Here is a 21,615-nt window from a genome sequence, read left to right as displayed (position 1 = left end):
AGGTAGAGGACAGGTGGCAGAAATCATGAAGTATGTGTGTTGGGAACGGGCAATGAAGTTTTCACTGAACCTGCTGGCTAGCGGGTTAGCTATGTCCTCCAGCTCAGTGTATGTATTACGTTAGCTACCAGTTTGGTGCAAATCTGAGCTTTACCTTTTAGGATATGGATGTAACTAAAGAACACATTATGGTTGTCCTTGGTTGAGGAAGCTAACTTGGATTTATAGTTTGCCTTGGAGGAATTCACTGGAAGTCTTATTTGCTTATTTAAGCTGAGGAGGGAGTGTGTCTCCAGTTTAGAGTCCACTCCTCCTTACTCTTGGACTGCAGTTTCTTTCTTTTATTGTAAAGCCTGTTAATGGTGGTTGTCCATCAGGCAGGTTTGCTTTTCCTTGAAGAGCTTGTTTTGTTCTTAACAGGTACTGCAGAGTCAATGCAGTTATACAGGTGGTTGTATAAAGCATTGGTGTAGAGCTCAGCATAGTTGCCTGTTCTGTCTGAGGGGAGAATTACAATGAAGCTATTTATATCATCCCATAAGAGGTTATAATTAGCTTTGGAGAAGATTTTTAGTCTTGTTGCTGCTAGGTGAGGGTCAGGTGTGATAGTTACCTCAAATGAGACTGATGGTCAGATCTCACCAGGAGTGAACTCACAGTGGGGGAGCTACAGTGGTCTCCCATATTTGTAAGCACCAAGTCCAGGATGTTGTCACCCCTGGTGGGGGTATCAATCATACCTCTCAGCCTCTTATTGCAAGAAACCTGGAAAAAGCCTGACAAAATGGAGGGGGGGGGGGCAAAAATAGATACACATTTGAAATATTGCTGTTATAAACTTAGAAAGTTGCTAAAATAACAGGATTTGTGTTAGCATGCATTTTCACAAGGGTATGAAATTTGAAACTCAAATATATGTCATTATTTAGTGACTTTAATCCTTAGATATCCCAGTGATTTGTCAAAAAATCACAATTTTTATGAGGAACAGACCAAAAATATGAGGCAAAAATCTGGACATTCTGCAAAATCTGTACACTTGAGAGGTATGCTGTCCACCAGCTGGTCCATGGCATTGGAGTTGATAAAGTCAAGAAACCTTTGGGCAGGTTAGTTTGAACATGAGTAATTCACCTAGTCAATGCTGGGTCTATATTATAACATTGAATTTTATAAAGTTCGAACATTATAATATCGAACCAGTTTTGCCGAACATTGAAAACAGCGAAGGTGCAGGACACCGAATTCTTTCCCAGGGTTAGGGTGCGTGGCAGGTAAGTGTGCGGTTGTGTGTGTAGGTTAGGGGGCGGGTTAGGTGAGTTAGGGTTAGGGCGCAGGTGAGGTGAGTGTGCGATAGTGACGGACCTTAGGGTTAGGGTCGAGTTAAGGTAAGTGGATAGCTAGTAGTGTATGTAAAGTTTAGTTTAGGTTTAGATGTAGAATTTTAAAGTGTATGTGTGTGGATTGCTGTTTTTTGTGTGTGTTTGTGTTGTGTGTATGTTTCTCGGAATAGCGATTTTTTTCGCTGGGAAAAAAATCGCTATTCTGACTGTTCGATGTTTGCGGACTTCAGTGTTTAGGGTTCGATATTATAACATTTGATCTTTGTAGATTTCGATGTTATAATATAGTTCGATGTTATAATATAGACCCGTCAATGCTAGGGTAGTTAAAGTCACCCAAAACTATGGTGTTAGGATGTATCTTTATAGACTCAAGTTGATCCAAATAGGCAGAGTGGGTGTTCTGATTCATGGATGGGGTTCTGTAGTTGGCAATGACTTGAATAGGTATCCTACCAACAGTTAATTGCACTTGAAGTACCTCTAGGACGTCATGCTATTTAACCAATCTGGAGGTGTATTTATCCCTGATGAATATTGATACACCACTTCCTTTAGTTTTCTTGCCCACAGTTTGTGGGCTGAGCGTGTGGAAGGAGGTGTAAACCAGTATGGCTGGGCTGCTCTCCACAGCGTTGAACCAGGTCTCCATGACTGCACAAACATCTGCATCCTCCAGGGTGAGGACTGCTTCCAGTGAGTGCAGTTTCATGTTAATACTCCTAGCATTTAGCAACATGACTATGACGTTGTTTTAGGTTGGTATTTCTTCATCAGGAGTTTTGTCCTTGTGACACTGCCTAAAAAGGCATTATGGGGGTGGCAAGAGCCTTAGCCAGTAGTCAAAATCCCAGGGGTGACAGATGAAGATCATCTCTGGCAAAGCATCAAGGTCTGTCGATCATGTCATCCCAGGCTGACAGATACTGGATCCACTTAGAATGATACCAAGACTAAGCCAATTATTGAAGTCAATCATTTTCTGTTTGTACTGAAGCATCATTCTAGGTGAAGGTAAAATAATGCTTAAGGCTAAGGATATACCTGCCTGAGACACATAGTCTGAGAGTTCAGTCATTTCTCTCTTCATATAGTCCAGAGAGGTACATCTCAAGTTGTTCATACCAACAAGGACTATGACAGAGTCATGACGGTACCTGTTGTTGAGAGACTTGAATGTATGTGTGATATGGTGGATCCTGACACCTGACAGACAGTTGACTGTGACCTTCTCCTTATCCAGCTGGTGAGGGGGACATCTGTGCGTCTCCCGATGGAGTCTCTTATGACTAATATCTTAGGTTTAGTGTTTAGCCTTATGGGCTTGATAGGTAAGACACTGGTGCATGAGCTATTGTATGTATTGTGTCCTGCAGAGGAAGTATTATGGGTTTACCATCATAATTTTGTCAATGTTTTGTGAGAGTAATCACTTACTCGAAAAACACTGTCGAAATTAACGTTAGAGAACGAGAATAACAACGAATTAAAAAAATGTCAGCAGTTCGTGTTAGAACTGTTGACACTTTTTCAAACTTACCCCAACATCCAGTGCCATTCACAACATGTTTAGCAGGGGGGGCAAGCTCCCCTGCACCCCCCACTAATTATATATACTAACTCCTAGGACACACTACTGTGAAGAATGCCGAACTCACAAAAGTGCAAATGCACACTTGTGTCTTTGGCATCTTTTAGTTCGCTAATACGAACCATTGAAAACATCCTTTTGCACATCTGCAGTCGCAGATGTGCAGGTCGACAATACAATGGTAAACCATATTATGTGCAGCATGCTTGTGTTTGTGTTTGGAAGGTCTCTGGTGTTTGGATAATTTTGTGGCACTGACCTCTGTGTATGTATGTATGTATGTATCTATGATGTGGGTTTGGGTGGACTAAGAGGTGAGGTGTGCTGTGCATGCTGACAACCCACTCAGTGTCAGATGTATTTACTGGCATGTGAGGGAGCATTGATTCAAGGTTTTTAATATAGTTGCATCTCTCACATGTTGAGTTTGTGTGGACTAGAAGTAGAGGGTTGTCTGTGTACATGAGGCAGTTGCTACATTGCTTCAGGATGCTCATGATGAACAAGATGGCTGGAGAAACTGTGGAAAATTGGCCGTTCATAGTGCTATGTGAATTTATATGGTCAGAAACAGGAATATGGTAGGAAAGGGGTTACATAGGAATAACTACTGGTATGAGTTGTGTTAATATCTCAGAGGCTAGGCTCAATTCTACACTAGTAGGTAGGTCAGGGCTGCAGAAAAACTCTTGAGGCCGTTATTACAATGGGATGCTTACACAGCTTCACCAGTACTGCCTCTTTTCCCAGAAATATGCCAAAGATGTGGAACTACACTGTTGGGATATAGCTGTAGTTAAGAGAAAAATCGTCAAAATTGTGTGTCCGGCTATGGAGCACAATTGCGCAGCAGTCCGCAGTTATTCACAATGAGCAAACAACCAGAAACCCACTCAAGGGTGGGGGGTTAAATACCAGAAGGTTAAAACCTAAATCAACTTAAAAAAAAAAGCTCAAAAGAACCAATGAGGTGCTTACTCCAAGCCCTAGACCAGCCAACTTCTACTAGCCAGGGACCATTCAGCACAATCCTCTCACTAGAGTGCAGAAAGGGCCCTTTCTAATCCAAGATGGCCTGGAAAATCTGCTCAGAACAAACAGTCATTACAAACAACCAGGCCCAGAAACAGCAACCCTGAGTATGGAATATGCTGCCACTACTAGCCACACTATTTTAGGCAGAAAACACTGCAGAAATCTTTACAACAGCAAAAAAAAAAAGCACTGAGACACTAAATCTTCTTCGTCTTTTCCTGGTTAGGGGTCACCACAGTGGATCATCTGTCTGTTCATGATTGGCAGTGGAGTTTTACAGTGTCAAGTTGCCAGCCCAGCACCCAACCTTCCACAGAAGGCACACACACACACACTCACACCTAGGGGCAATTTAGAGTGTCAAATCCACCTACTGCATGTCTTTGCAAGGAAACCAGGGTACCTGGAGGAAACCCATGCAACCACAGGGAGGACATGCAGACTCTGCACAGAAGGCACCCCAGCCAAGAATCAAACCAGAGAACCTCTTGCTGTGAGGCGACAATGCTAACCGCTGCACCACTGTGGCCGCCCTACTGAGACACTAAATAAAAGTAAAAAAAAAAGAGTAAGGAGACTCTAGAGAACGCTTTTAACTGCAAACAAATCAATTGTATGATATACTCTGACAGGAAAATCAGAACAGACAAACAGATACTTAACAAATGGAGAAAATTTACAGTTAATACCTTTCAAACAGTGAAAATGGCTTAAAACTTTACAAACAGTGAAAACAGTAACTACAATGATTTAACAGGGCTAGTAAGGCAGACATTTGCAGTACAACAGTGCAGATTCATTTATAGTAATAAAACATAGAAAAAAGTTGGCAGCAGTCAATAAAAAGTGCAATAAATGGCAAGAATAAGTAATAAATAGTAAAAATAAGCAGCCTTCATATGCAATCTGCAGTCCAGACATTCACTGCAATGTATGTAGACCTCTTTGAAATATTTGATAACCTGTTTGCATACCTTGGCTGAACATGACAACTGTCATGGCTTTGCTTGTTCTGCATGGACCAGAAAATATGAAAAATGCTGTTGCCTAGAGGGCATTCCTAAGTAAGTACAAACACAGCCTTTACAATATTTATTTGATTGACTATTTGCTCACATCCATATTTATCTATGTAGACTGTATAGGCTACTGGGTTACTAGTTATTCATTATGATGGGTAAACCAGAAGAAAGAAAAAAAGTGAAATATATGTTTCAAAATGTATTTCCCCCAATCATATATATTAGTCTAAGAGTTAGCGAACATATGTAATGAAAGAAGATAAGCAAAGAGAAACTGTGTATACTTTACTACTTCACAGCTGTTTGGTTGCATATGTACTTATTTTACAATACATACTTTCAAAAAAGCAATTTTATGGCAAATCCATAATGCAGTATTTGAAATATTGAAAGAAGAGCAGCACAAAGGCATAACAAAGAAAACAGTAGCATTTTCAACTGTTTGGGTTGTTGGCTGTCTATAGGTTTTAACAAAAAGCACAACTTTATGCAAGGAGCACAGGCGGACCCTGGAATCCCTCAGCATTGTGACTGTTCCCCTAGGCCCACTAAACCAGAGATACAAACTTTGAGAATGCAGTACAGTGCAGGAATGAGAATATTTAGGTTTGCTGGTAAATCATGTGTTCCTCTATTTTCACAGCAGTGTGACCTCAGAGTATTATTTTTATTTAATAGGAGATGGCAATGTAGCCCTCCCACATCAGATGGTCTGGGGGGATCAAGTCCATTGCAAAGCACAGTAATGGTACATGGAAGTGATCTTCAAGGAGTAGTCACCATAACAACAAATTATAACATTTCAGTATACTTTCTTGATGCCTTATAATGATTAATGCTGATCTGGAAGAATAGAGAGTCCCCTCTCCCCACACTACTGCACAGGTGTTAAAACTGTCACTGCACTGAGAGACACTTGCAGAATCAATTCCTCTTAGACTACAAAAGAAAACCCTGAACAAATGCCTGCAATTTAGTTACTTTTCTAGCTGTAGCTGGATAACTTCTAAGTATAGTGTAAAACAAGGTTTGAGCCAAACATAAATGATGGTCATTAGAGACAGAAAAGAAGCAATCCTTTTACAGAAGGTAAAGAAAATAACAGTGACCCTCCCAAATCCCATTATATGCCAATGGCATGGGAATTCAAAGTTAATTCCTTATGTCTAGCATGAATCATACAAAGCATTATGGGAAAGAGAAAGGGTTGAGGGAGAACAAGATCACATTGATACATTAAGCCCCATTGGTAGTCATGTTGTGGAAAACAGGCTAAAATTACAAATAAAGCACTTAGAGTGATTTTGAGGTGTTAAAATAGGTCAGGAAACAAAGAGTGAAATAAAACAGATTTTTTTTTAGTTCTAGGGTTGAGTTTTCCTGTAATATATTTAGTTAGAAAGGGATGGGGTGTGGCTATTTCACATCAGATGGTTGGGAGGCCCTGTCTTTTGTTAAAACAGAGTACTGATACATGAAAGTGATCTTCAAGGAAAGGGCCCCAGGCTCAAACGCAGTATCTAACTTCTGGCTAAAAGCATTAACATTTTTACATATATTTAGTCCTGAATAAGACTTACTTATATGCACATACCAAACAGACACTAACTTGGTTAACAATAGGAAAAACAATATTCCTCCTTAAGAGTGAATCTGCAAGCCATCCTAAGAACTACAGTGAACTCTCAGTTAACCGGCACCCATGGGGATTGGTAGATGCTGGATAACTGTAGTTTCTGGTTGCTTGAGAGTTACTATTAAAAACAGGCCTAATATTGTACCTTATGCTATTTGTTTGGTTTGACTTGTTCTCTGGTTGGGGAGAGAGGGAACTTCTTATCTTCCTTTTTAAAACTCAAACTCTAAAAATGCACGGTATGTTTCTGTGTGGGGGTGAGGGGGCAAAGTGCAACACATGAAAATTGTACTGTATTTCTTCAATTTTTTTTGCTGGTTGCTTGAGTTCTGGTTAACTGTGAGTTTACTGTATAGGCCAATAACTTGTCTTCCAACAGTATGCAGATTGCATGCTGAAATTGATGCAGACAGAGTTTATAGTCACTTAAAAAAACATTCAGTTATGCAATAGAACAAAAGGGTAACAAAAGCCAATCAGATGGAAAACAAGGATCATTTGTTACTAAATAATGCCATAATGGAGAACTGCAATAAGGGAAAGAATTTACAGTGGATATAAAAAATGTACACACCCCTGTTAAAATGCCAGGTTTTTGTGATATAAAAAAATTAGACCACAATAAATAATTTCTAAACTTTTCCCACCTTTAATGTGACCTATAACCTGTACAGTTCAATTGAAAAACAATCAAATCTGTTAAGGGAAAAAAATATATAAAAAAATAAAAAACATACAATATGTTGGGTGCACACCTTTAAACTAATACTTTGTTGTATGTGCACACACTTAATAAACTAATACTTTGTTGAAGCACCTTTTGATTTAATTACAACATTCAGTCTGCTTTGGTACACACCTGCCACCAATTAAAGAGACTCTGATTAACTCCAAATAAAGTTCAGCTGTCCTAGTAGGATTTCCCTGACATTTACTCAGTTGCCTGCTATAGCAAAAGCCATGGTTTGCAAAGAAATTGCAAAGCATCAAAGGGATCTCATTTTTGAAAGGTACAAACAAATTTCCACAGCATTGGATATACCATGGAACACAGTGAAGACAGTCATCAAAAAGTGGAGAAAATATGGGACAATGGTGACGTTGCAAAGAACTGGATGCCTCTCCAAAATCGATGGAAAGACAAGACAAAAACTGGTCAGGGAGGCTGCCAATACACCTAGAGCAACACTGAAGGAGCTGCAGGAATTTCTGGCAAGTACTGGTTGTGTACTACATGTGACAACAATCTCCTGTATTCTCCATATGTCTGTACTATGGGGTAGGGTTGCAAGACGGAAGCCTTTTCTTACACAGAAAACATCCAGGCCCAGCTAAAATTTGCAAAACAATACATCACATCTCCCATAAGCATGTGGAAAGATGTGTTAAGGTCTGATGATACCAAGGGTGAACTTTTTGGCCACAATTCCAAAAGGTATGTTTGGTGCAAAAACAACACTTCGCATCACCAAAAGAACACCATCCCCACAGTGAAGCATGGTGGTGGCAGTATCATGCTTTTGGGTTGCTTTTCTTCAGATGGAACTGGGGCTTTAGTCAAGGTGGAGGGAATTATGAACAATTCCAAATACCAGTCACTTTTGGCCCAAAATCTTCAGGTGTCTGCTAGAAAGCTGAAGATGAAGAGCAATTTCACCTTTCAAGACGGCAATGACCCCAAGCATACATCCAAATCAACAAAAGAATGGCTTCACCAGAAGAAAATTAAAGTTTTGGAATGGCCCAGCCAGAGCTCAGACCTAAATCCAATATAAATTTGTGGGGTGACCTAAAGAGGGCTGTGCACAAGAGATGCCCTCGCAATCTGACAGATTTGGAGTACTTTTGCAAGGAAGAGTGGGAAAATATTGCCAAGTCAAGATGTGCCATGCTGATAGACTCCTACCCAAGAAGACTGAATGTTGTAATTAAATCAAAAGGTGCTTCAACAAAGTATTAGTTTAAGGATGTGCACACTTATGCAACCAGTGTATTGTACATTTTTTATTTTTTTCCCGTAACATATTTGTTTGTTTTTCAATTGAATTGTACAGATTATATGTCACATTAAAGGTGAGAAAACTTTTGAAATTATTTCTTGTGGTCTCATTTTTTATATCACAAAAAACTGGCATTTTAAGAGGGGTATGTACACTTTTTATATCCACTTTAAGTATGGCATGGATACACTACACAAAAGCATTTGACTGCATCTCACATTCATGGAGATGCTTACAGGTGTATAAGATGCTACCTACATTGATCAATTACTTTACTGTGACCATGAAACAGTGGGAAACCACTGGTCATTAATATAATAAATCATAACACATAACTATACTTTCATTCTGTTTCCTTTTTCCATTCAATGTGTTCATCAGCTATGTCCTGATGCCTTAAAAGGTGTAAAGCTGATCTCCCACCACCATTTTAAGCTAGTTTTGTCATTGCAAAATAAATATATGTATAGCCAACTACTACTAATACCCCCATGTGTTCTTCAACTGTCTTTGGTCCTCACAATGAAATGCATTTTATTGCAGACCAATATAGTTTGACAGGAATGCAATGATTATAAATACACAAGAAAGGGCTAGTAAATAGAGTTATCACCAGTCCTAAGTATAATTGCCTTACAGGAATAGAGGGAGGGTATACTTAATGCTACAGTGACTTCTCCTCAAAGATTTACTATTATGGTAAATATTTTACAAAGCAATGTTCTGTTTTCTTTTGAGAGAATCATTTAAGAGTAAGTCATAATATTTGGACATTGGACAGACATGTAATGTCAGTTTCACTTGCACTGCATACACTCAATCTGGAAAGATCCATAAGCATTGTTTGGTTGCCCATAGGAGGTGGACATTTTCAACATCCTCTGTAATGGAGGGTTTGAAAACTTTTCCAACCTTTGGAACGTGCGTCTTCCTTACAGCATTTGGCTAAAGTCTGGCTTAGAGTCTATGTGGCAATTTTAAAATATCTTGTGCAGTAATATTTCTAACAAAAGTGGCTGAACATGCTAATACCCCTGGGGAGGGCATTATAAATGTGCATTGCAAAGGTTTATTGTACTTTACACAGCAAAAGGTTTATTGTACTTTACACAGCAAAAGGCAATACAGTGGAGCAAGATTATTTTACCAACAGTCAAGTCTCTCCCTCTTACATTTTTAAAAAGTGGAATAGACGACGCACTTTTCTCAACTTCTGAGTACACCTGGCTTGGTACATGAGTTGACTATATATATGGATCACCACTGAAAAATACTTTCCTTTATATGAGTAGTTAGGAAGGATTAGTTTTCAGTGACAACGTTTTATAAAAACAATTCATCATCATCATAATCATCCTCCTCCTCTTCATTCTAATTTTTCCCATTTTGCACGGAATCACCTGCCATCACCTGTCTTGATTCAGTGCCTCTCTCCTACAGCCTTCAACATTCACACAAAAATATCACAACTCTTCAGATGCAGACCCCATTTATCTCCTGACCGGGTGCCCTTGTTTCTTTTTTCTTTCTTCCTGTTCCTCCCAAATTTGTTTTACCAAGTTATCTTCTGCTTTCTTGCAGACATGACCAAACCACCGTAATCTGTTTTCGTTCACCTTCTCTGCAGTTGAGGCTACCTTTGGTTGTGCTCAGTTATCCTCATGGTTTTCCACTGTCCCACAGTGTGTATCCTAGTACCCATCAAAGGCAATTATCTCCATGACCTTACATTTCCTCGGCTGCTCTGCCTTCACTGCCCACGTTTCTCTTCCATACACAAGCAGTGGCTACACCACTGTTTTGTGCATTTTACTTTTCAGCTTCTTTGGCATTCTTCAGTGACACTTTATGCCAACTAGCCTCCCCCACCTCTGACTCCAGCTTTCACCTCCCTTTCAGATTTTCCTCTTGCACAACCACACCTTACAGAAAATAAGTAGAAAGATGTTGGTTGACAAGAGACTCCAGCTTCCCCATGAGATAGGATAATTCATTTCAAATACCACTGTCCTTTATACTCAACAGAGTTAATATGTCATGCACGGAGGGCTACGTAGAGAATCAGTCTGTGTTGCATGACAGTTTCTCCAAAATATATTGTTAACTCAAGCAATAAAGACATGCATTCATACATTTATTAGCTAGATTATGCATTTTGGACTTTATTAACTTGAAAACCTCTTATCATGTGTTTAGCCCAAAGGACATACTGTTGTGACATGTTTAGGTAGGAAGACATCACATGGAATGCTACAAAACAAGATGATGTTTATTTGCAGTTTAAAAATAACATTAAACATAAAATGACAGCTCTAACAGTACTGTTAGTACTTGAAAAACATTTTAAAAACAAAAGCGGACCCAGCCATTTGCTGAATCTACACTGCTTTACTCCAATTGCCCTGTACTTGAACTCTGCTGAAAAGTGTATTTATGCTGTCTCATATAGTATTACTAAAATGTAAGGCATAGTTTTTAAATGGAGTGATATCACATCACACCAGCCATCTTGCACATTCTTGAATTAAAATACTATGTGGACCCTTCTTCATAAATAATACAAGTGTACAAGTCAAGTTAAACTACATAAATAAAACAATACTAAAATTCTGGTAGAGAAGAATTTAGCAAAGTATCTAAATACAGATTTTGGTCAGACTGTTAATGTACTGGTCAGGAGTACACATAAAACACATTGATCACAGAATAGCTAGGTGTCTGGGTACTCAAGGACTTGAAATGGTGGACTGAATGGTCAAAGACCTGTGGTCCTCCTCTCACACAGAAGGCTAGGGATTTTGTTTTCCTGCATGCTCATCCTAAGATAGAAGGCTAGTTTTTTCACTGCCTGATCACCACCTGTAGTTACTAGGTTAGACCAACATGTAGATATTATCTGTGGAGGATGTAGACACGTGACGAGATGCATACCCATACTCTTCCCTCAGAATCATTGCATCTCCTGTGTCTGAGAGTTAGCACTAATAGGGTATTGCACAGCAATACAAGCTGTCTCATTTCACTTTGAATGCTACAGGCTGTGTACCCAACTCTGACTGCTCCAAGACGGACAGTCAAAGAGAGATATACAAAGGGAATAAGTGAAGGAATGAACAAAGTAATGAGCCACTTACAAGACAGGATGAAGAGTTAATATCAGCAGAGTTGGGAAAGAAAAAAAATATATGAGTTATAAACATTATGTTTTACATTTTGTTTTATTAAAAATAAGATAGCTTAATACCCTGAAGTAGGAAGCCACTGTCTGACGTTTCATATTGGTTGTTTCTTCTGGATGTCTCATACTTTCCATAGTGTCAACCTAGAAATAAAACAAAAGGAATATATATCATATTAAAATACAAAGTTTACATGCCTTTCGGGCTTTGCATCCATGAAATGTGAAATGTGAAAAAAATACATTCTAGCATGCTATATCACTGAATAAATGAATGTTACAGATCTGAAATTTTATCAATACCAGGCTAATGAAGCAACCCTTGTTTTGAAGCCACAATTATAGAAAATTTTCATCCCTGTTTCAGTTCGCTCGTTTATTCGGAATGCACTCAAACTCCATAATTAGTATAATATCAGCTATATAACCTGTCAGATGCATTTATAATGATATATTTTGGTACAAATTGTCAGTATTTGTTGATATCAAATATTTAAGGAAACGAACTGCAGGAGAACAGTGTGTTACAAAGTTAGTATCTGTTTTAATAACAGCTTCAGCAACGATTTGAGGATATCATGATGACATCATACAGTTCAAAAATTCTTACAGGCCATTCCTCACAGCTGCAGGAATTCTGCTCAGTAGCTATCAGCTATAGTACAGTATTATTTAATTTGACAATGTGTACTTAGAAAGTGTGACTAAATAAAAGGAAAGCACTTCAGAAATAGTTTATAGAAATTACTCTGCCTGCTCATCTCTTCTGTGGAATGCATATACTACATCAAGGTCAACACCCTTAAATCTATTTTATGTTTGTTTGCTTCATGCAACGGTCAGATACATCACTTGATATGATGTACTTCAGAGTGAAAAAAATTGAAAATTGTTAAAATATAAGATCTGAAACCCTCAGATGAGAGAAATTTGTCCTACTAAATGATGCACTGTACATCCAAGTAAAACCTATATACTCATACTCACACCAACCTGACCATCAAGTGTCTTGATCTGTATTGCAAGAATTCAGATCACCTTGCTGAACAGGAGTTTAGTCAACCCAAGGATGTAACAAAACAATACCAAACAGACAAGAAACTGCAATTTTCTATGGGAGAAAGCTCCTCACCCCCATCCATGAAAAAAAATGGCTCCTCCTGCACCCAGGAAAAAGTGAAATCAGCTCTGGAGTTGTTACATATAAGGTAAAAGGGGAACACTATCTCAGCATGTGACACCTCTCAACTGTACAGATTTTTCCAGAATGTCCAAATTTTTGACTCCTAATTTTGTTCTGTTTCTCATAAAATTGTAGTTTTCTGGCAAATCACTGGAAAATGATTCAGGGTTGAAGTCAGGACATAATGACAGACATTTTGAGTTTTCAGACTTCACACCCCTCAGACAATTCATGTTAATGCAAAACCTGTTATTCTATCAACTTTGTAAGAGCAATATTTAAAACCTGTCCCTATTTATATGCCTTTACCCGCATTATTTATGGCTTTGTCCAGATTTCTTGCTTAAAGAGGTTGACAGGTGTGATGTGCACACACACACACACACACACACACACACACACACACACACACACACACACACACACACACACACACTCTCCCTCTCTCTCTCTCTCTGTCTCTCACAAAAACACTACAAAAGAACTCCATAATTCATCCTATATAGTACCTTCTGTTTTGGACCACAACACAAAAAAATATGAGCCGAAGAGCACACGAATGAAATGTCTGAACAAAAAAAAAAACAAAAGAACTAAACTCAGTAATCTCAATAGCAACAGTACAGTAGCAGTTTCTCATATGAGTTACTGAAGGAATGAGCACCAGGGGAAACTGAATACAGCCTACTACCGTGCCCTGAGGAGTCTGTTACAGTAAATACAAAGCACTGACACTCTGACATTTGGTTCTTGGAAAGCAGGTGTTATGAATTCTATAACAGATGTGGGCTTGATTACTGTAATCCCTTTGCTGTTCTTGGGCATTGCTATATATTCTGTATCTGTGGTATTTGGAGTGCCAGAACCTCCGTGATCTAAATGCAACACGGGCACTGAAGTGTTATATTCTACTGATCCTTAACCGTTTCACTGCAGCCTGAGTATCCAAGTGCTCTGGATTATGTGGAATGCTCCGCATTTAACGACGAGCAAAGCCACTGTTCCGCTGTTCCGCATTGAACAGCAGTGGCTCTGCTACATGCATTCTGATTGGTTTGTGTACTGCAATTACTGCCAATCAGCATCGCGGCACACAAACCAATGTAGGAGAATCACGTCCCGGGAAGCCTTTTCGCTCCAAAATAATGGCTTGAAAAAGGCTTCCAGGAAGCAGTGATCTGCCAACAACAACAGTGGAAGACCGGGAATAAGGAATAAGCACGGGTGGGGATTGAAGACTTTGGGAGTTAGGACTCGAGCGCCAGAAGAAGAATCAGCAGCTGAAGGGACTTCAGGGATATAACCATTGCTTTGGTGGTTCTAGGAGGATCAAGAGTGTCAAGTCTGATGTTTTGTTTTGCTGCCTGCCTGCTAGACAACCGGGGCTGATTTTCATGTACTTTGTGGAGTCTGGATTGTATTGAAATGTTGGGGACAAGTTGGTAGAGGTAAGTGTTTTTTATAAATGTAGCTGTGGCCAGAGCATTCAGAAAGGATTCAGTAGCTGTATTGTTTTGCAGATATTTAAATTAATTGTTTTTTAAAGAAGATTGCCTGCATACAACATGCATTATATAATTTGAGGGGTTAAACTAAAAGTTTTTTTAACTTTTTCCATTAAAAGTCCAGAGCAAGAGTGAGCAAAAAGAAAAGTGAATACATTGAAATATTAACTGATTGTGTTATGTTTTAAGAATTCTAAAACCATGCTGAATACAGGGTAATTGGATATTTTGTTTTAAAGCTGATGTGATATTTGACCTCTATTTAGTGATGCTAAAAATATTTAATATTTGTACTATTTATATGCATTATAGTACTGGTCATATTTCTGTAAATATCTCTAAAACCAAGTGATGTTGATATAACTACTTAGCCTCATATGAAACTTCACAGGTATATGAAGAAAACGCTGCTGGCCATTTGTGTTGCATGAATGGTTACTGAGATCATAAGCTGTGTTTATTTGGACTTATAAAATCTAGTTTAAGACCAGGAATAAAATGAATGCAACCTTTGCAAAGATTATTTTGTGTTGAATAGTTTTCCATTTACAGTTTTCAAGTAACACATACAGTTCTAGAGATGAATATTTGTTGTGAACTGAGATTACAACTTTATTTTTTTCCAAGGCATAAGCTAAATATTATAAGACCAATATTTATTGTCTCTATTTTTGTGCTGTTTGTCCCCCTAGTATGTCTCTGACAGTAATTGCCAACACAGATCATGTTCTAGCAACACTCTCAGTTTATAAGACAATATTTAGTGTCTTTTTGTTGTGCTGCTTACATTACGTTGGACTTTTTCCAGACTTCTTGCACTAAAAGGTCGAGAGGTATGTGGATGGATGTCAAAAGTGAGCATCTTTGTAGGAATGGGATGCTTTAAAGTATCCAGTTTTGTTTTCTAGTAGAACTTTAGTGTCTTTTCATAATGGCAAGATGCTGAACTGCTCAAGGAAAATACTGAAGTGACAGTGTTGTGCTGCTGCTTGACATGTTAGAAAATGGGAAATTTTTCTAATTAAGTTCTAATTTTTTAATTCCAACTTCTAATTCAGAAACATTTTTATTTTGAATTCTCTTGTCAATGCCTCAGGTTTATAGCAGTATTTCTGTCGCTGGCCTTGTTCAAGAGGAATCTTGACCAATGGATGGGAGATTGCAGATATACCCCAGGGATTACTTCAGTGTCACTGCTTGACAGAGGCACAGAAAAATGATAGGCATAGTTTTTATTCAAACTAAAGGGGTGGCGAAAGCCACATAACTATGGGCTAGGCTTATAAATGCCCTTGGGCAGATAGCCTAGTATGAACCTATGAACCTAAGTCTGGGTTTGTCCTTCACTCTACCCTGCTTTCTTTACTCAGTGGCATTTTTTCAGTAGTATTTCCGCACCTGGAAACTAAGCACATTCATGCCAGTATCACTACAGCCTTTGTGTACTTTGGATCAGATTTTTTGCCATTAGCGTGCTATTTGGATTTTAAGGTAGGGACCCTACCTTAAAATCCAAATGGCACACTAATGGCAAAAAATCGGTTTCAAAGTACACAATGCTGTAGTGATACTGGCATGAATGTGAGGGTTTACAAATGTTGGAATATGCATGTGTGCTTCTGCTTAGTGTGTTTTTACTTTTCATGGTTAAAGATATGAGGTCTTGCATTCTTTTGGTCTTAACTGTTCCAAGACATGATGTCTTAAATGACACATTCTTGTCAAAGTAGAGGGTCCTGCTTTTAAGTACCCTTTTAGGCACCTTTGCCAGGACCAGACCTAGTGGTAGGACAGGGGTAGAACACATCTAAAGTGGTGAATGTGAAATGCAAGTCTCTACCATGATCCATGGCAATGGCACTTTTTGCACTATGCAAAAATAGGATGTTCCACATTTTGACCATTTGTCACACATTGTTAAGGTCTGTGTTCCACACTGGCCTCTTAACAGGTTGAGACCCATGACTGCAGTGCTTAGTACCTTAAAACATGTAAGTAAAATGACATGTTCAGGCATTTTTCTGAAGACAATTGTTCACTAATTGTACTTGAATTTCCATATACAATGTTTTCTGTATATTTAATTGTCAGTGTGCTTTACAAAAATATAGGTAAAGCATTTTGTTATTTGGCTTTAATACATTGTGACCCTCTGATAATTTATGTGCATATGGGTAACTGCTTAGAACGGGTGAAATGTTAACTGTTAGTATCCACTGTTTGAAGGAGGACTGCTTTACTACAGATGACATCAAAGTAGTAGGATATCACAGGCTTATTTTAAGAGTGCTCAGTAGCTGTGACCTTGAAGTGTCAGACTAGTCTGGCTGGCAGTAGCAGGAAGGGGTTTTTTGATGAAAGTATATTATTAGCACGTCCAGGATATTTTTGTTTTTGTATAAATGTGAATGAATATAAGCCAAGATTCAGTTACTATTGCTAAGATGCTACAAGGTACTAATAATAACTAGCAATGTACTATACACTGCTACAAACATGAATTTTATTTTCCTGGTGCCTCGGCCAAGCTTTCCAGGGAGGATCCTCTTTGGAAAACTTTTCTAAACTTCAGGAGAATAAATTTCATGTTTGAACTACGTTGTTAGTTATTATTATTTTATTTTTTTTGGTTGTTATAGCATTACTACAGGGTACTAAGCTGAAAGTGAGAGTTAACAGGAGAGAATCCTGGAAAGACAGTCTTAATAATTCTGATCTCAATCCATGAAGTTAATTTGGATGTGGCAGGTAATGGTCATAGCCTAAGACAGAAATACGAATCTATCATATGTTTTAAGGACAACCCTAATAGGAAGAAACTGCTCAACAAAGAAACTAAATAGAGCAGAATATCATGACATCAAGAGTCTGTTAGTGAATAAAAGATGTGATGTAATTTCATTTCATTTAATTTAATTTGAGACAGTGGAAAACATGTAAATACGGGTATAAAAATAAAAGCCCCTGTTCTTTATGGCAGATGTATTTTAAGAGGATTTGCAGTGATTGACCTATGTCAGTGTCTGTATGCAGCAGTCAGGAGAGTGTAGTGATGAAAGCTGCTAAACCTTTATGTCTTCAAAATAACTCTTTGAAAGGTATGAAAAATATAAGTAGCAAACTGGTGGAATAGAATGGCCACACGATCAGACTGACTCAGAGTATACAGAAGAAGACCCTGAAGGGGAGACTAGTTGATGCAAAAACAACTGAAACAGAAGTGACAGCATAAAGGTACATTCGGGCTCAGCCCAAGGTGGCGATCCTGGGCCCTGAGTGAGTGAGAATAATAAAGGACAAGTAAAAGAAACATGGCAGACAAAAGGCAAAATGGACGAGAAAACAAAAGAATCAGTGGAGGGGTAACAGCTCAAAAGAAGAAATAAAAAAATAAGTTGCTAGTACATCCTTAAGAGTCACCAGGGCAGTTAGTACAGAGGGTTTAGGCTATGAGCTACAGTTCTTGTGATATAGGGTCTAATTCCCACTACCCTCATTTACCTGCTGTGTGAACTTCAACAAGTCACTTGACAAGAAAATGCTTGGGGGTGATTTGGGCTATTCTTCTCAATGGTCTATTTGACTATTAGCCTAGTGACTATCTATGAACCAACGTCAAAATTATCTACAGGAAGTGATGTAGTCTCTTCCCAATAGCTGCTTTATTATTAAATAATTAAAGTCTAAATCTTAGGAGTTTTAGTGAAAGATTTGTCTGCAATCCTTTTCTTGATGAAGAAGAGATGTTTACTGCTTCTACCTGTCTTGTGAAATATAAAAATGATTGGGTCTCCTGAGGGAGTGGGAAAATGAAAAGCTGACAAGTTTAGAGCAAATGTGTTTTTCTGTTCCTCACAAGACACACCTAAAACATATCGATTTTATTGAGTAACAAGATATAACGGTATAGACAATGTGAATATGGGTCTTACTGTGGTTAAAGGAAAATGTAAAATAGTAATGTGAAAATGTCTACAATGAACAGAGCATCAGTTAGACATTAAGGAAATATATGTACAGTCTCAGTGGCCAACAAATAAAACAGAGATGCTATCAATGTGGTTTAACCACACTGAGGTGTGTATTCAAACTAAACTCAATTTTCTGCAATAACTATGTACCACGGTACAGGCAGTTCACTGTAGCTCACTCATTAAAGCTACTTGTATAAACACAGTCTGTATATTATATAACGGCCTCCCTTTTTGAAGGAAAAGTCCACCTTTGGCTATAGTTTAACTCAATCCTTAGGTTTCTTTTCTCCCTACAATATGGTTCCAGTCTTACTTAGGTACCAGAAACCTGCATGTACCTTATAAAGCAGTCAGTTTGCAGTAACAGTGTTCCAAGTTGGACATCATAAAGATGGTAACCCTAATATTTGATCAAATTGTATAGTGATCCACTTGAGGTTGTTTTGAGGAGTTTTGTTGAAAACATACACACAGAACTACTGATTTGCCATGCTCAAGGATAATGCTTTTGATAACGTATTAGCATGCTACAGTGCAACAAGTTAAGGGGTAGTGATGCAAAATAATTTGGAAATGTCATTTACAAAAGACATTTGTGCCTCAGTTTTAAAGAAAATACAGTTTATAACACATATTCAAGAACAGATAGTCATACATTTTATACTGTGCTGGTGAAATATTTTAAGCAAAAACAGCAATCACATCTCAGTGCTCAAAAGGACCACAGAATGACAATCCTTACCAAAGCCTGCAGTTTAGCTACTTTCTTGGCCAGAGCTGTAAAACTGCTGTGAATAGCTTAAACAAGATCTAAGAGAAGTGTATATGATGGTTGTTGAAGAAATAACTGCAAGCACTCCTGTTACAAAAGGTGTGTAAGATGTATGTGAGTCGCATTACTGCCACTAGATCTCAATGGAAAATGAAGCCAGTGTCACTTCCTTATATGTATCAAGATTCATATAAAGGAGACATGAAATGGATTCTGGGAAGTGGACAAGAAAGCACTAAAATAAGCTCACATTAATAATATGGCAAGCCCTGTATCACCCATAGTTTGGAAACACGTTACAATTTTATATGAAGCACCTAGAGTAATTTTGATACATTGAATATCTCAAAAAACAAAGATACAATGAATAAGAAACATTTTTTTAGTTCTAATGTGGAGTTGTCCTTTAAATTTATATATATATATATATATATATATATATATATATATATATATATATATGTGTGTGTGTGTACATCTATATATATTCATATACAAATTTCATATATTTATATCTATCTATATGTATAGATAGATAGATAGATAGATACATTCAATCACATTATTTGGTGGAAGTCACATTTGATTGAATACTGAAACACTGAATCCAAATGATTGCAACCTTTTGCAGTCAGATGATGATTTGGTTGAAACGTCATTTTATCAACTATGGCATAGTTATACATAGCTCTATGGCAGATATCTAGTAATATGTAGAAAGAAGTTTTGTCTAAACACTTTTCAGCATGACAGCTGCTGTTACTGAACATAATCAGTTTTAGTCTGGTATCCATATTTACCCTGGCAGTATTTCACTGTAAGTTGCCCCTTTCACTTTTCTATTCAGTTGTGCAACTGTGGAATTGGTATAATTAAATAAATAAAAAGGTATGTTGGGGGTGCAGACTGCCACCATGAAAAACAAAATATATATCTTTGTGAAACACTTGTTATATGATGATTCTACTAACGTAATTCCACTAAGTGATATGTGTATTCACTAATATTTCATACATTTGAATTTGATGTTCTACATTTCAGTGAAATGTGATTTGTACATTATGACAAACTCATATTTGAAAACATATTTATGCATTTTTGCCATGTTTATATAGGATTCATTATGATATCAAGTAGAAACAAACTGCAGATAATCACCGTGAAGCAAACCTAATAAAAGACAATATAATGTATCATCTTTAAGTGGTAACAACCACAAATAATTCCCCAAAATTCGACTCACCGAGGTGATCATCAGTCATGCAGGTGTTTTGCACTGTGATAACACAAAGGTGGTCCTTGACAGCAGTTAGGGAAAATACAGTCAAGAAGATGTAGACAGAAAGACAGTCGTAAATTAACTAGAATAAATGTAAAAGAAGAAATGCAGGAAATAGCACTAGAATTCATTGGTTCTGAATACCCAACAGTGATGTCCCAAACAGAACAACCTCTGCCTGTGGAAGAAAGCTATATCTGCCACCACGATAAAGTGCTAAATGAAAAGAACTACTCATTCTGTCTCAACAAGGGAGTCACTGGCTGCAACGATACAGCAATCACAACAGCTATACCACAGAGGTCACTGGCTGCAAGGGTAGAGCAATCACAACAGCTACAGCACAGGGGGTCACTGGCTGCAAGGGTAGAGCAATCACAACAGCTACAACCAAGGGAGTCACAGACTGCAAGGGTAGAGCAATCACAACAGCTACAGCACAGGGGGTCACTGGCTGCAAGGGTAGAGCAATCACAACAGCTACAGCACAGGGGGTCACTGGCTGCAAGGGTAGAGCAATCACAACAGCTACAGCACAGGGGGCCAATGGCTGCATGGGTAGAGCAATCACAACAGCTACAACCAAGGGAGCCACTGACTGCAAGGGTACAGCAATCACAACAGCTAAAACCAAGGGAGTCACAGACTGCAAGGGTAGAGCAATCACAACAGCTACAACCAAGGGAGTCACAGACTGCAAGGGTAGAGCAATCACAACAGCTACAGCACAGGGGGTCACTGGCTGCAAGGGGGTGAGCTCACCAAGGGTCAGCCCCCATCACTCAGCAAGCCTGTAGGATTTGGAGGATACTCGGACCATCATAAGCTGCTTTATGGAGGCCATGGTCAGCAATGATAACCCAGCCATTATATATTAATGATTTATGTTACAAGCATCTCCAATGAGTTGATACAACATGTGCTCCAAAAAGATCCTGAAGCAACTATGCAAGAGGATGAGAGTGGGTCCTGTCACCATGACACCAGTGAGCTGCATGGCACTGATTACAGAGGAAGAAATCATGGTGAAGATAAAGCTCTGCCATTTTTCAGCAGATGATAATGAATGAGGGGAAAAGCCAGGATATGTCTACTTA

The 21,615-nt window shown here is 38.4% G+C and overlaps 1 protein-coding gene across 1 annotated transcript in view; it reads right to left on the bottom strand.

The window, feature by feature from the left end:
• Nucleotides 1-21,615, bottom strand: part of MYO3B (myosin IIIB) — a 2,630,788-nt gene that overhangs the window by 947,411 nt on the left and 1,661,762 nt on the right. Inside the window, exon 17 of the mRNA XM_044075508.1 lies at nt 11,872-11,949. Coding sequence (XP_043931443.1) covers nt 11,872-11,949 — 78 coding nt within the window. The remainder of the gene's footprint in view (nt 1-11,871; nt 11,950-21,615) is intronic.

This window comes from Protopterus annectens, chromosome 6.part1, assembly GCF_019279795.1.
Source record: "Protopterus annectens isolate FY-2018-M chromosome 6.part1, PAN1.0, whole genome shotgun sequence".
Lineage (NCBI taxonomy): Eukaryota > Metazoa > Chordata > Ceratodontiformes > Protopteridae > Protopterus > Protopterus annectens.
Note: the sequence above shows the minus strand (reverse complement) of the source record. Positions and strands in the feature narration are given on the sequence as shown.